At 40.6% G+C, this 14,603-nt stretch overlaps 1 protein-coding gene across 1 annotated transcript in view; it reads right to left on the reverse strand.

Moving 5' to 3' along the window:
- Positions 1-13,792, reverse strand: part of tex264a (testis expressed 264, ER-phagy receptor a) — a 79,365-nt gene extending 65,573 nt beyond the window's left edge. Inside the window, exons 1-2 of the mRNA XM_067587417.1 lie at positions 13,280-13,792; positions 1,304-1,525 (exon numbers count right to left, since the gene is read on the reverse strand). Coding sequence (XP_067443518.1) covers positions 1,304-1,525; positions 13,280-13,537 — 480 coding nt within the window. The 5' untranslated portion in view covers positions 13,538-13,792. The remainder of the gene's footprint in view (positions 1-1,303; positions 1,526-13,279) is intronic.
- Between the last annotated feature and the right edge of the window lie 811 nt (positions 13,793-14,603).

Below are 14,603 nucleotides of genomic sequence, written 5' to 3' on the forward strand. Positions count from 1 at the left end.
TACTCGTGTTGAACAAATAAATGCAATAAAAAATCCAAACGTTGTCGGTGCCCTGAATTGAACCTGCTTATTCCAGGAAACTCTAAGACAAGGCCAGGATGAAAGTCAACAATACAACCAACTGAGACCTTTCAGAAATGGTCTGCCTACGACACACAGGCTATCTTTAGCAGGGCTTTGATATGCGTGCAGAGCTGACTACAGCCAATGAATGATGCCATCGGTGGGGTCCTTGCCCCTTTACTTTCCTGTGCTCCACACAACACAACAACAGATGGAAAACTCAATGCAGTAAAGTAGTACTCCCATTCACATCATCTCTACATATTCCAGCATGCTGATGATTCATTGGGTTTGTGCGGGCAGCTCAAAACATGGCAGTTTGCTGATAAAATGCAAAAAGGTTCACAGAATTAGAGAGGAATACCAATGAAGTTCAGCACTCAAATGTGATCCCTCTTGTCACAGAAAAGTATGTGTGAACTCCCTGTTTCCCACTGTCATGAATATGAGAGAGAAAAGTTTGTTCCACCCACAAAAAGTGAATTTGAGAAAAAAATCTGCATATTTTCTAGAATGGTGCGTTTTCTGATTGGGAGGTGGGTCTTCCTGCCTCCTGTGAAGAGACAGAGGCTTAAACAAACAGATGGACAGACTTGTCTGCACACGGGGGGCATTATTCATGCAGTGGGATGCCCCTAAATGAATCCATGTGTGTAAATGTCATCAGTAAATGTCAATAGCTTTTTGAGGCCTGTCCTGAGGACATGGAACCCAGAATATGGGCCGCGGGACTCAGACGTACCTTCATTTCCTACTACTTCATCTATTCTTAATCTGCTTTAAAAGACCTCATCTGCTCATGTGATGAATTAAACAACACATGAGTGAGGGTCTCTTGACAAGCAGGAAGCAGAAAAGAGGACAGTTATGATCACAAGATGATTGCCATCCACGGCAATAGAAGAAAATAAGGAAGAAGAAAGAAGAAAACTCCTGTCTTAGTTCTTCATATGATGATATACACATAACTATGAAGTGGAGGGGCATGAAACAAGTAATTTTTATAGTTTTTAGTTTATATTTTTTTTATATAGTATTCACCTTTATAACTGAGTTAATCTGGAATCATTTTTCAATATAACAGCAGGGATAAAATCTGGTTCAGTAATAACATAGGTGAATAAAAAAGCTAGTATTTTACAAACATAAGACACCATGTGACTAAAAGAGCAATGGAGTAACTCCAGAGATTGCAGGTGTATCCACATTGTGCTAATATATATTCTTATAGTGTCTGTACCTCAATGTAGGAAGCGAGCCTGGGGTAGACCCTGTAAGGTCCCAGTATGTGGGACAAAGGGGTGGTACTGGGGAAACTGGTGGTCACTGCGTGGCTCACTTCAGGCAGAGAAAACACCTTGAAGCCAAATTTCTCATACAGCTTCTGCAGTTCTTCATCGGGCTTCTCCTCACCCTCGCACAGGATACTGCCCACAACATAGCGACATTTCTCTGACGGTCTCTGAGGGGACAGAGAGGAGAAGACAGAGAAAGACAGAAAAGAAAGAATCAGATAAACCATAGTAATATATACATATGAAACATTTACATTTAGTTTCAACTAGAAGAAACTATAAACAAGAAATAGTAGTATTATACTAAAAATATAATTTCTTATTGCATTGGAAATTGCAGTTCTTAGGCCACATTAAAAACACAATTAGGTAAATCCGGGTTTATCTCTCTGAATCTCATTAAGGCTACCAAACCAATTTAAGATATTATGTTTAGCTGTGATAAAAGATTCACAAAGGCAGCAGCTTCTGTGGCTGATAAACCGACTCTGTATCAGCACAAAACTGCATGTTTGGAAGTAAAAATAGAAGCTGTTGATTTAAACTTGTGGAGACGTTGCACCTTCACATAGGCTGAAGTGTCACTGGACCGGAAACCTGCCAGCTCTGAAGAACATCCAGCTCCAGATATCCAACAGCTAGGTCACATATGTAGCAGTTCAAATTGTATCTGTGCTGAAAAACATGTTGGTCAAGTGTGCCAGAAATGCTCACTTATTCTGAAACTATGCTCCAAGTTCTTTATCATCTGGGTTTTGCATATTACCAAAGTCACTTGTGCTTGAGATGAAAATTACTTGTGGGTATCAATTAACAAGAGTTCTCAGCCTCTCATATTTGATCTCTTACCTGAAAATAATTAAAAAACAAGTAAATCCTAATACATGACATCAAGTGTGACTGTCACCATATTTGTGGGTTCAGCTACAGAACAGCAGCCCTGGAACTGGCAGGGATTGTTTGTCTTGCTCGATGATACTTGAGGAGAGCAGATATGTGCTGAGAGGAAGGTTTTGGTTCCTGCACTACAAGGCCTCTTTGCTACAAAAAATGTCTCTAACGTCTGCATGCAGATGTGACAGAGACAGAATCAAAATCACCGAGTGAGTTGTCAGTCAGAATAGAATCTGACAGAGAATCTCACACTCACATCTGTTTGCAGACAGTCTGTCTGTATGGCTTCGGATGTAGAGTTAAGGGCTGCTTTCAAGGACCATGCCTGCGTTTTTGCAAATAAGTTTTTGTTGATTTACCAAAGAAAATCACATGGTTACACTTTACATCACTGCTTACTATTTTTTAGATCATGCCACAGTATGTTAGATATCTACAGTAAGTACATGTTTCTAAACTTCCAGGCAGCCACCGATTTCAAGAAAAGGGAAATGAGAATGACATCTAACTGTGAGAAATTATATATAGATTATATGGAGAACCATAATATAACAGTCCTCAGAAATCAAGTGACATTACAACCTACCAGTTTCCTTTATTTTCTATTAAGCATGAAAATGAGCTTGCAAAACACAAATAAAAGCAGACATGATGTTCACTGTAACGGATTACCTAACTCAACTCAACTCTCTGCAAACTTACTCTCTTATTGTACTGAAATGAAGGACAACCAATGCAATATATATGTGATTTGTAGTAGGCTAAATAAATTAAAACATGCAAAAAGCCTGGTATGGTCCTTTAAAACCTGCTGCTGGTTTCTGCTCTGTGGCAGTGGCCGTCTGTGGAGGGCTGGCACTGAGGGGGCACAGATGGGAGCCAGCAACACTCTTCATGTCCCTGGCATCCTCGCATAATTATCACATCTAAACATCACAACCTTCTCTTCTTTTCCATCTCATTTCTCACATTCAGGGCTATTTTTTGACCGCATTGTGCTGCTGCTGCTACTACACTGCGCTGTTACCCCGGTCTTACTTTGTTCGTACAGTAGCATTTGTGCCATAGTTCAGCATTGTTGGCTGCCGCTAAGACTCCCTGGCTGAGATGAATCTATTTGATGACCCCACCCCTAACCCTCAGTGCCTCTTAATGTCTGCAGTATGTGGGTAATAATGACTGACAGTGCCTGTTCAGCCTGAGCAGATAATCTTTACCTAACAGAGACGCTTGCCGCCATGTTCAACAGTGAGTCAGGGAACACAGATCACCTGCTTTTGACAGAAAATTATTCATTCAAGGCAGCATGAGATATACTTGATCTATTTACAATGCAGCAATGAGTCTCTGCAAACACAGACAGTCACAATGGCTGTGTTAGCATGGTCAAAGTAAATTATTACAGCAATGTGACAATGTAGACACTCTAAAGCCTAGTAACATATTTATTCTAAAAGTCAATATTTAGAACAGGATTACATCTATTTTGACTAAATCATTACAGATATGAAAGGAAAATAACCATTCCATCAGGGCTGTGAGGTGTGGTTGAAATTAATCTCATACAATCATCAACATTAAGAACTAATAGCTTGTTGTTTCCCCCACAGGAACTTTTCTAGGAACCCAGGAACCTTTTTAGGAACTCAGGAACCTTACCTGCATTTCCACCAGAAGAACAAGGGTTCTTCCACATTGTTATAGGCCCCAAATGGGTCCAGAAACTAACCTCAGACTGATGAACAACAATGAACAAGCTTTTTTCTTTTAATATAATTAACATGAGGGGTGGACATTTCTTGTAATTTTTGCTTGAATCCATTCATTACATTTCTGTTATTGTTTTGTCAGGTGTGAAAACTCCGTCTGTTATGTGTCTAGTCTGCCGAATCTCACGGCTCTTCAAATGCATTGAAAACACAGCCAGGACTGCAAAAAAGGGAGCGCCTTAGTTCTTTGAACCATTTCAGTCAAAAAAAAAGAGCACATGCTTTCTTGACATCAATATATATCATGATACGTCAAGTGTATGCAAAACTACATATAAAATAATGAAATTGGTGTTAATTTCCAATCAAATTTGTTCCACTGTTTACATTACATTGGACAAAAAACTCTTGATAAATGCAACACAAAAACTTAATGAGGAGGTCTATATTTTTACTCTGGGGCTCTACTGGAATATCTTAGCATGATTTACAATTCAAAAAGCTCCTGTCTCTTCAAAGCCCCCCTCCCAATGAGCCCACCCTGTTCTGATCGGTTAGTTCTTGGAAGCTGCCCCTTAGCAGGCTTCCGCCAGCTCCAGAGGCTACGTAAAGAAACTATCATTATCGGATTTTGCTTATTTTTCCTGTTCTTTACTCGAATTATACATTTCTCAAATACGTCCATACAACCTGAGCAACAAGGAGTTACAGAACAAACAGCCATTTGTTAGCATGCACAAACAATCTGACGTCAGTTCAATGGGGAAGTAGAGGTGACACTACAAATGGAGCATTCAGAGCAGGCTGAAGCCCTGGCTTTTGACTTGAACGCAGCATTTTTGCATATATTTACCTCAAGTTTTGGAACTTTGACCAATGTTTAACATACACATCTGACATTATACCAGTATATAAATGACAGAATCCTTTGTATCCTTTAAAAACATTTAAAAAAATTTTATATATATATTACAGTTTGGACACAATTTTGTGAAATGTTAACACATTATATCATCACAATACCAATTTTTTAAAAACTCGTCCAGCCCAATATGCCCTCTTATTAAATAGACTGTTTAAAACCTTTGTTCTTGAGCCTTTTTTTTCCATGGCTGAATTGTATTTTAGATATTCTCGTCTGACTGGATTTATGTGAAAGTGTTGGTCTGCATCGCCCTCTTTCTTTCATGAATGTATTAAATGTATGGGCTGTCAACACACCTTCTGTACTCCCTGTCAACACTGGTGGTCTATGATAAGACACAACAATATCCATTCAAACACCGAGGGAACAACAACTGTCCTCCCACGGCCTTGCTTCAGTATCTTACCATCTCACTATCTCTCTTGCTCTCCGCTCTGATAGACTAGAGTGTGTTAGCCAAACCAGTAGTTCACTAATGATATCATTCAGGGCTCTAGCTATCATTCACATCCCACACAGTGGCAAGAACACACAGCAGCCCTGACTGCATCTCATCTCTGCTTCCCTCCAGATAACACATAACACACCGCATTGCTACAGGCAATTAGGAAAGAGAGGAACACCACTCCATGCACTTGACTTGTTTTAACCACTACAGTTGTTTTGTTTGCGTCTGAAATTCTAACACCACAAAAGGTTGAAATTCTAAGCTGCTGTCCACACTGGGCAGCGGCGTCCTAAAGGTCCGCCACTGCCTAAGCGGTGTTTTGAAAGACAGCATGTGATTCCATTTCTCACAGGTAGCAGGGGGTAAGTCGACTGTGGCTTTTGATTGGCCTGGGTGAAAAGCAGAGTGTCAGATAATGGGAAGACTGTGGAGCTTTTATCTCAGTAACTGAACACTGACATATTATGTTTCTGTACCACGCTGCAGAAAACCAATTCAGCTAGCAGTGAACTGTGAAACACTGGCGCAGTCTACAAGTTTTGAATACATCTCTGTTGATTTCATGTTTGGTCAATGTCCATTTTTCCCTATGATAAGCAAGCTCATTAAATCAGAAAAAAAAGACATTCAGTCAACTTTCGTAGAGTGCATGACCCATGGGACTTTAAGACGACTTCTCCTCACAAATGGTGCCATTCCCATCTCGACCTGATTCCCTTAAGCCAGGTCTCCAAGGACCTGTTGGGAGAAAAAGTAATTTCAAAAGCAATTCTTTGCTTGAGGCTACAAGGGCCAGTTTTGATGGATGAGGGCTCTCCAACAATAAAAAGGTACGGCTGACAGAGGTAATTCTTTATTAGCAGACACGTAATGAGGATTTACTCTCCTCATCTTTCCTGCTCTTGGCCCCTGCATCTCTTCCCTCCCGGCTACCACCACTTGGGATGCATTGTTTTGAGTGCGTTTACAATTGCTGGTCATTGCTGATGTATTAGCAGGTTAGGGAGGACAGGAACAAACAAGGCAAGCAGCCAACTCTCTGCCTGACACAAAGGCTTAAAAGACATGATTGTAATGAGCGTACTGCACTCTGCCTGACCGAGGACCATCACCACGCTCATTATAACACAACTACCAAGCGACCAATCAACAAAATATGGAGCTAAATTGGCAGAGAGGGGTCAATTACCATTGAAAGAGCGTATAAAATAAATCATATAAACCATATAAAGGCAACATAACAGCACTGCTGAGGCAGAATAAAAGATTTCTCTTCTAATTTCTCTGTTTATTTTTTTTTTACAGGTAACCTTGTAGTGTGTACTCACAAAGTAAAAAGTGTATTTGAATTTTAAAAAATGTGTGAGTGAGGTGCCAATCATCACGTTTGCCCTTCATGCTCTTGTTGTCAAACTGGGTTCACTGTTATGCCAGATGTGAGGGAAATTATTGTATGAATATGTATAAATGCTTGTGTGAAGTGAAAGGTTAAAAATGCTTAATGACAGTCACAGAAATCATGTTTGTGTCTCTGAACAGTATGTTCCTGTGTGAAAGAGAAACAAAGAACATCTGTTGATTCTGAAACAGATCCTGTAATGTCTGTTTGGGTATAATCATGCATAGAGTAGTCACAACAACTCCTACAGGTTGGTGTGAAAAAGATGTAAAAGTATTCGCCCCACTGTTCAGGGCTCACTCCTCTACAGCAGCTCCTATGTCTATATCGAGTTCGAGTGTGCCATGCTCTGAGCATTAAAGAAAGTGTGGCAATACTATATCGAGAGTTGTCTCTTTCCTCATTGAAGTAAAGTGCAAGAGGTTAATTGCTATGACACGGAATGGAGGGAGTTAAGAGGTTGTGATTGTACAGGGGTCCTTCACTGCACTGCAGTCAGTATTTCTGCAAATATGGAGCCTCTCTGGACCTCCATGCCGTCTTCACCATCAACGTCTGCAGTGAAGCATGAAAAGCAGCAAATGCAGCATTCATAAAAGAACACACTGAGTTTGTGAAGAGAGGATAACAGACAAAAATCTTTTTTCATCTAACAGTCCGGTTGCAAATGTATTGCACAAACAATACACATCACTGCCTTCGCTGGTGAGGCTCTCTCTTTCTGTTCAGTGGTTCGGACTATCATTTTATTTCTATATCTGGAATACCGAGACAGATGGTGTTTAGGGCTCCTCCATGTACAAGCAAAGAACCTGACACATGGGGAGCAAGAAGAACAGAAGACTACGGGATAAGCAATCTCTCAACAAGAGCTCTTTCACCTCAGTGTGTCAGAGCGATAACCTGTCTCAGCTGATTGGAAGCCATTCTTCCCCCCGCGGGCAGACGAAGCAGCAGAGACAAAGTCACCAGGAGGTAAATTGAAACTAATAGGGCGGCACTGCACTGGGACCACAGGTATGCTGTGATGAGCTGTTGGCTGCTGAATTAATGGACTAGGAATAGCAGTGAAGCAAGTATGCTTACCTACACTAATGCAGTTAAAGCAAACTGATTACCAAGCAAACAGTGAGGCTCATTTTACAATTGGGCACAAAGCAAAAATCAGCCATCATGCTGACTGATTTAATACAACTCAATTGGTTTGTGGAAATAAAATAAAGACTTCTTCAAACTACAAAGTTCAAAACATCAATACGTCCTCCTTCGGAAGGGGGGCCTTCAAGCATCCAAATCAGATTATACATCCACTGCAGTGACGAGGCGTGGGCCCCAATGGCCCCTTGAGCGAGGAGCCCGTGGAAATTTTTTTTCTGTCTCTCTCTTTCACCAAGTGCAGCTCTGTCCCTTTAGGCTGCGCTCAGCCTTAGCTGGTAATTACACATGGCATCCTGGGAGTTCTGGCATGTATAATTACTGGCGAGGATAAGCAGCCTGCTGGAGGCAGGACACAGTTTTTCCTTCACCAGAGTTGTGGAGCTGGTTCACCACTCCTTGGCCAGCTGGACACAGTGTGGCACTCCTCCAGCCAGATGTCACAGAGCAGAGAGATAATCTTCTCTAATAGGAGATATGAATGGATTCCTCTCCTCCTCGGCGTAGGCTTACTTCCTTCTATACAAATGTTCAACTCTTTCTCTCCACCTCCTTGCTCTCTGTAAGCTGCTCTGATTAATATTAGGCTGTGTAATCCAATATCCTGCGCATCATAACACAGGGTGAAAAGCCAATACATGTCACAGGATTGATGGCGCAATAAGATTTAAAGACATTTCTTCATCTTGTTTTAATAACTAATCGTAACATGTCAGCTTGTAAAGTAATGTCTTTTTTCTACATGTGAAAATGGATGAAAATGGCATCCTAAAAATACACTCAACAGTTGTGTTCCAGGATAAAAAAGCAGTGAACATTTCCCAATTTAATAGATCCTGTCTGGATAGCTTCGTTCTCATTTTGCAGTATCTTACTCACAGTAGAGATGTTCATAAATATTAACGGGGTGCTTTACCATAGGGAAAGCTTGCATGTCCACAATCTTGCATAATATTGACTTGAAGACCTGTGGGACCAGACTTCAGAGTATCAGCGTATTTATTTCTCATTTTATATCCACCTTTAAAAGTGGCAACTCCTTGCCAGAAGCCCCCCTTTCATGTTGTTGCTGTCGACAGACAGACAAGCGGCAGTAAAATGCTAATAAATTTGACTGGGAGTGCAGCGCTGCTCGGCGCTCTGATCAGAAATTCCGATTGATGAATTGGAGCACTGCGAGGCTCTCAAGGTGAGTCAGACTCCTACCAATTTATACCCCTCTTCTGAAGCAGTTCCGCACCTCGCCTCATCTCTCACTGCCACTCCCATATACGTCTACACATGACATTTCATTTTCTCCTGCTTGTCATGGGGAGCCGTGAGTGGGTTTGCTTCAGAGGCTAAAACAAAGTGGGAATTCAGTAGATCAGAGATGAACCAAACAGGAGCTCTGGTTAAGCCTTGATACAAACACAACATATTCACAGCGTCAGAGGCAACTGCATTTGCTGTTTTGTGAAAAAAGTATAGACAAGAAGAATAGATGAAGGACAATGGTTAAAGAAATTGTTAAGCCATACATTTCTACAACCTACTAATTCCTACTAGACAATAAATGACATCCATCTTTAAGCTCCTCATTCTCGAGTAGATTATTGTCTTAGCCCTCGTGACACATCCACTGGCCTCTGAGCACTGTCCTAAATGAATTTTGCTCTGGAGATTTCTTTGCCAACAGGCAGCCTGCTTGTGGATTCTTTACTCTTTTCCATCCAACAAGAGCACAACAGATAAATTCAATGATTTAGTCTGTACATTATCCAGTCAGGGATTTGTTCAATACTCTTGTCAAAGCCCCACTTAAGTTGACCCTCAGGCAACTCTGCCTTGAATGACTAGGCAAGTTTAAAGAATAACCTCAGATGCTGTGGCTCACCGTCCAGTTGGCTGCCTTTACACTAAAGTGGCCGACCCCTGTGAGTCAAACTGCAAAAATGTTCAGTCCCTCAGGCATGTGTGTTAATAAGTTATGACAATTACAAGCACACATGCAAACAGGAACGCATGAATGTGCACACTCAAAGCAAAAAGGCATTAAGAGAAGCAGCTAGATTTAGTGCTAATTGGCTATTTAAGTGTTGTCTCAAATGCTTCAGCAGAGTGAGGTGAGGGTGTCAGCCACTGTCTTTACCACTGCAGACCGCTATAGTCAAACACAGTCCAAAACTGTCCAAAGAGCTGTCCGACTTGCTAAATATAGAGTACATTTAGTCACTATGATAGAAGCCTTCTCTTTACATGTTCTGTGATTAATTTAATAATTTGGTGTAGTTAGTTTTGAATCATGGTCCTTGGCTTTCATTGTAGTCAATAAAAGGGACTGTATTACAATTTGAATCCAAAGTGAATGCAAATGACTGAAAAAAAAACAGCTGTGAAAACCAGTGGAGTAATGCCACTGTGACCAATTGATACACAGCCACTTGAGCATGTTTGAAATCCTATTTTATTTTAACATGATGAAACTCATTTTTGACTGAATTGATTTTAAGAGGCACTACTCATGTCAGGGTAATAAATTATAAGTATGAAGATCAATATGTAGTTTTTGGGATGATCCTGACTCAAAGCCAAATCCAATGCTAATAGTGCCATCTAGTGGCCATTGGTGTTAGTGAGCCACCTTAAGTAAGGAGGTCAAGTCTGAACACAGCAAGTTGCAACATCCACTGTAAGTCACGCAAAACTAGTAAAAAGAGTTGAACTCTTAAACCTCTTAAAACTTCTCAGGAGGAGTAACAGTGTGCCCACAACACTTATTCTTTAATTACTGCATTAGAGTTTGGCAGTGAGTCACATAAAGACAATTTTTATTATGAAAAATTCCATCTTAGCTTACAGTAAATTTAACCACAAGGCATTTCCCATTTCTGAGTTTACTTATGTGGTTGGTGGTGAGTAATCAGACTCTTGGCTTTTGTAAACTAGGGGGGTCAACAAATTCTCATGTCACAAGGCAAACATGGAAAACAGCAAAATGCGTCAGCCCTTCCAGCCTCAGAGATAAGGCCAGTCAAAAAGTTACAGCTTACTACTTGCAATTACCACCCACTATTTCCTTTAAATTGGTATTACATGAAGAAATGTTGAACTATTAGAGTGACTGGGCTCTTAAGACGTCTTTTTCTGACAGTCCCCAGTTCTGGACTGAAGTCAAACTTTGAACCAGTTTGAAGCTTTGATGAATATCGATATCATTAGCTTGAATATCTCTTCTTCTTTAATATCTTTATGCTTAATGTATTTCTGTGATTCATAATTTATCTCCACAGGGAGGTCAGAGGTCAGTATGTCTTCAGATTAAGTCAAAATAGAGAAAGAAGCCAGGACAACGTATCAGTAGAATATCTTTCCCCAGGCGCTTACAGAGACGTCGGAACATCCTGTAATGGCTCCTTATGATCCATATTCTCCACAAACTCTTACACCAGCAGAAAAGTTTTTAAAAGCTCCTCCATGTGCCTCTTGCCACAACTTTCCACTAGTATGACTCATACTCCACTAAAAGCCTTGATTTAAAAAAAAGGACAAAGTGGTACAGAGAAACTAGCAGGGGTAAGCAGAAAGACAAACACAAAGTACTGCCAGTGTGCCACATTCTTTATTCCACTAAGGACAACTACATTTATACATGAGTGACTGCTGCAACTGGAAGACAGACACCCAGTGTGATCTTATCTTAGTGTCAGAGACCATAAAACACAAAAGACTTAGTGGTGTACAATACTAAATAGACTATCAACACCATAATCTGTGCTCCTTTTCATCCACACAGACTATGTCACAATGCACTTTGGGTTGATGTGTCAAGCACCTGTATTTTGCCACATTGTTTGTCAGATAGCTTAACTCACCCAACCACAACAAACTCTGCACTCAAATGTCAGTACAGCTGACACAATACAGTTCAATAATACAGTGTGAGCCAGCACCTCAAATCAAACGAGTGGTAGAGTTAGTGTTAAGCCATGGAATAAGCTATTAACAGTTTATATTCTATCTTGGTGAGATTTTATCAAACTACACACCATATGTGTGTGTGTATATTCTTCCCGTTATCAGCTGGGCACTCATAAAACATTCCCATGTAACGCGCAGCTGTTAAGCAGACTTATCTTGTTGACTAAAAACACAACTCGTGATGAACAGCGGAATGTGGAATTAATGGAGAGCGACGACCACAGATCTCAGCTGAGGAACGACCCATTTATTCAAAGTGTAGTTTTGGATGAGGATCAGGGTGACAAAAGCACATTCACTGCCTCTCAGATATGGACCGTGACTAATGCAAAAACCGGCTGAATGTAATTACATAACCATTTAGACTACTGTAGGTCGAAAAAGTGCATATTTACTGTCAGCTGTCTGTCAGCTCTCTTCAGACCCATGTGAAGAGGCTGTATTTGCCCTTCTAAGTTCAGAGTCTGGTTGCCAGCTTTGATGCTGAAGCGCCCTGGAGCCACAGATGAGAGGGGAAAAAAATATCAACAGTGCAACGTGGCATTGAACAGCTGACTGGTTTCATCATTCAGGCTCAGTTCCTCTAAAAGGCTGCCTGTGCATTTAACCCCTTGAGCCATGCATGCTGAATTACACTGAATTACATGTCTTTTAGGGAGTTTTTCCCTCATTCGAATTGAGGGTCTAAGGATAGAGGATGTTAAATTGCTGTACAGACTGTAAAGCCCTGAGGCAAATTTGTGGTTTGTGATATTGTGCTATAAAAATAAAATTTGACGTGGCTTCTTCTGTACATTACACTTCCATGTCATACAGTATCTCCAAGACCTTCAAAAAGGACTGTTGCTAAGTAGATAGACAATCACAAGTTATAAGATACTCACTGAAATGTCTTTACTAAACTTTTTAGAGCTGAAACGATTAGCTGATTAGTAGATGGACAGAAAATTAATCTGATTGCAGATTTGTAATGATTTTGACAATAGATTAATAGTTGTAATTGGTTTTTTTTTAAGCAAAAATGCCTAAAATCTGGTTCCAGCTCTCCCAATGTGGATATCTGCAGGGTTTTACAGCCTTCTATGACAGTAAACTGATTATCTTTGGGTTTTGGTCTGTTGATAGGACAAAACATGACATTTGAAGACCTAGGACTGTGACCACATTTTGGAGACTAAACAATGAATCAATAAAATGATCAGATGAATCATAGTGTGAAAAATCATTGTTAGCTGCAGCCCTACAACTTTTACTTATAAGTTTTGAATACATCAACGTCTGAGTGACCTTTAAGACGCTGTCCAGGTCAAACAAAACCTATCTTTACTTACTGTAATATCTTATCAGGAAACAAAGTACAGTGGGTTTTGTGGTTATGTCATGAGGTCAAGTGTAAATACAGATTCTGTGTACTCAGTCCTAGGGTCTCACCTGTTTGGGGTCATCGTAGAAGACACCGATGGAGCTCAGTTTTGGCCCAATGCTGCAGCTCTCTGTGTAGGCTGCACCGCAATCCTTGTATGATCCCTCTTTGAACTTATAAGCAATGGTGACATTTTTGATAGGAGGTGGCCCAGTCTTTATAACCACGTCAGACAAGAGCCCTGAGTACATCAGGAAGCCCCCCACTGTCACAAGCAAACACACCAGGAGCACGACTATCAGGAGCACCAGGATTAAATCAGACATGGTTTCTCAAAGCGGTGCAGCTGCAGTCAGTGCAATTAGCCAAATCTGTCAAACCCTAAACGTCCTCCTTCTGGCTTAGAAACACCGACACTGTGGTCCAGTAAGGTTCAAACGACGACACAAAAAACGGGGGTATAAAAGAGAAGTGTTTAATTTTGTTTCCACCGTCGCAATAACCTGTAACAACAGAGGAAACACTCGTTCAAGTTGGCAGAAAATACAGTTTGTTGGTATTTCCCCAAACACTGGAACATGCTTCCTGGATAAACCATTCTCGTGTACACGGGGGGGAGACGTTAATGTATTTATTAAATGACTAGCTTGTATATATGAATCACACCCGTTAAAAATATTACACTTATGTATATAATCACTTCTTATTGATGAGTCTTACTCGTCTTCATTTATGGATGCTTTAGTTAGTGACCACAGTGTACACATTTCTGTCGGAGTAACCCCTCTCTTTATTATTTTATGGTTCAACCCAGGAGACATCGCAGACAGATTGAGTGCGCCAACAAAAAACGGCGACTTTTGTCTTTGTTTTCACCATTATTTTATGTTTCTTCATTGATTCTTATGCTCTGTAAATCATATGAAGGGTTAATCTAAAGGTTATCAGTGTTGTCACGCAGTTTTCAGTGCGGCTGTTACGGGCTAAAGAGTGGTTTTGTTCAATCAGCATGACAGAGTCCTGCTGGCAATGGAGTGTTATTTAATGTTCAAAGCTGTGTGCTGTCAATTTTTGTCAATTTGTACCTGACATGCAAAATTTAAAGCTGCATTGATCGATTTTTAGCCACTAGAGGGCAGAAGACCACCGAAATAAGCTACCCCCATATCACTTAATGGTAGGCTACAGTAGAGGTCTTAATGAGTTGAAGACCAGAACAGGACATGAGTCAGGCTGGGTCCAAATTATATTCAGAACGGTCGGGTAAGTTTCATTCTGGATCCGCTTCACATCATTTCCAGACCTTAATTGCACAGTTCTTTTGTCTAACACTTAGCAAACAATTGCCTACTTACTAGAGCTAGACCAATATATCGGCTAATATTCATTTAT

The sequence above is a fragment of the Thunnus thynnus genome, chromosome 4 (genome assembly GCF_963924715.1).
Source record: "Thunnus thynnus chromosome 4, fThuThy2.1, whole genome shotgun sequence".
In the NCBI taxonomy this organism is placed as follows: Eukaryota; Metazoa; Chordata; class Actinopteri; order Scombriformes; family Scombridae; genus Thunnus; species Thunnus thynnus.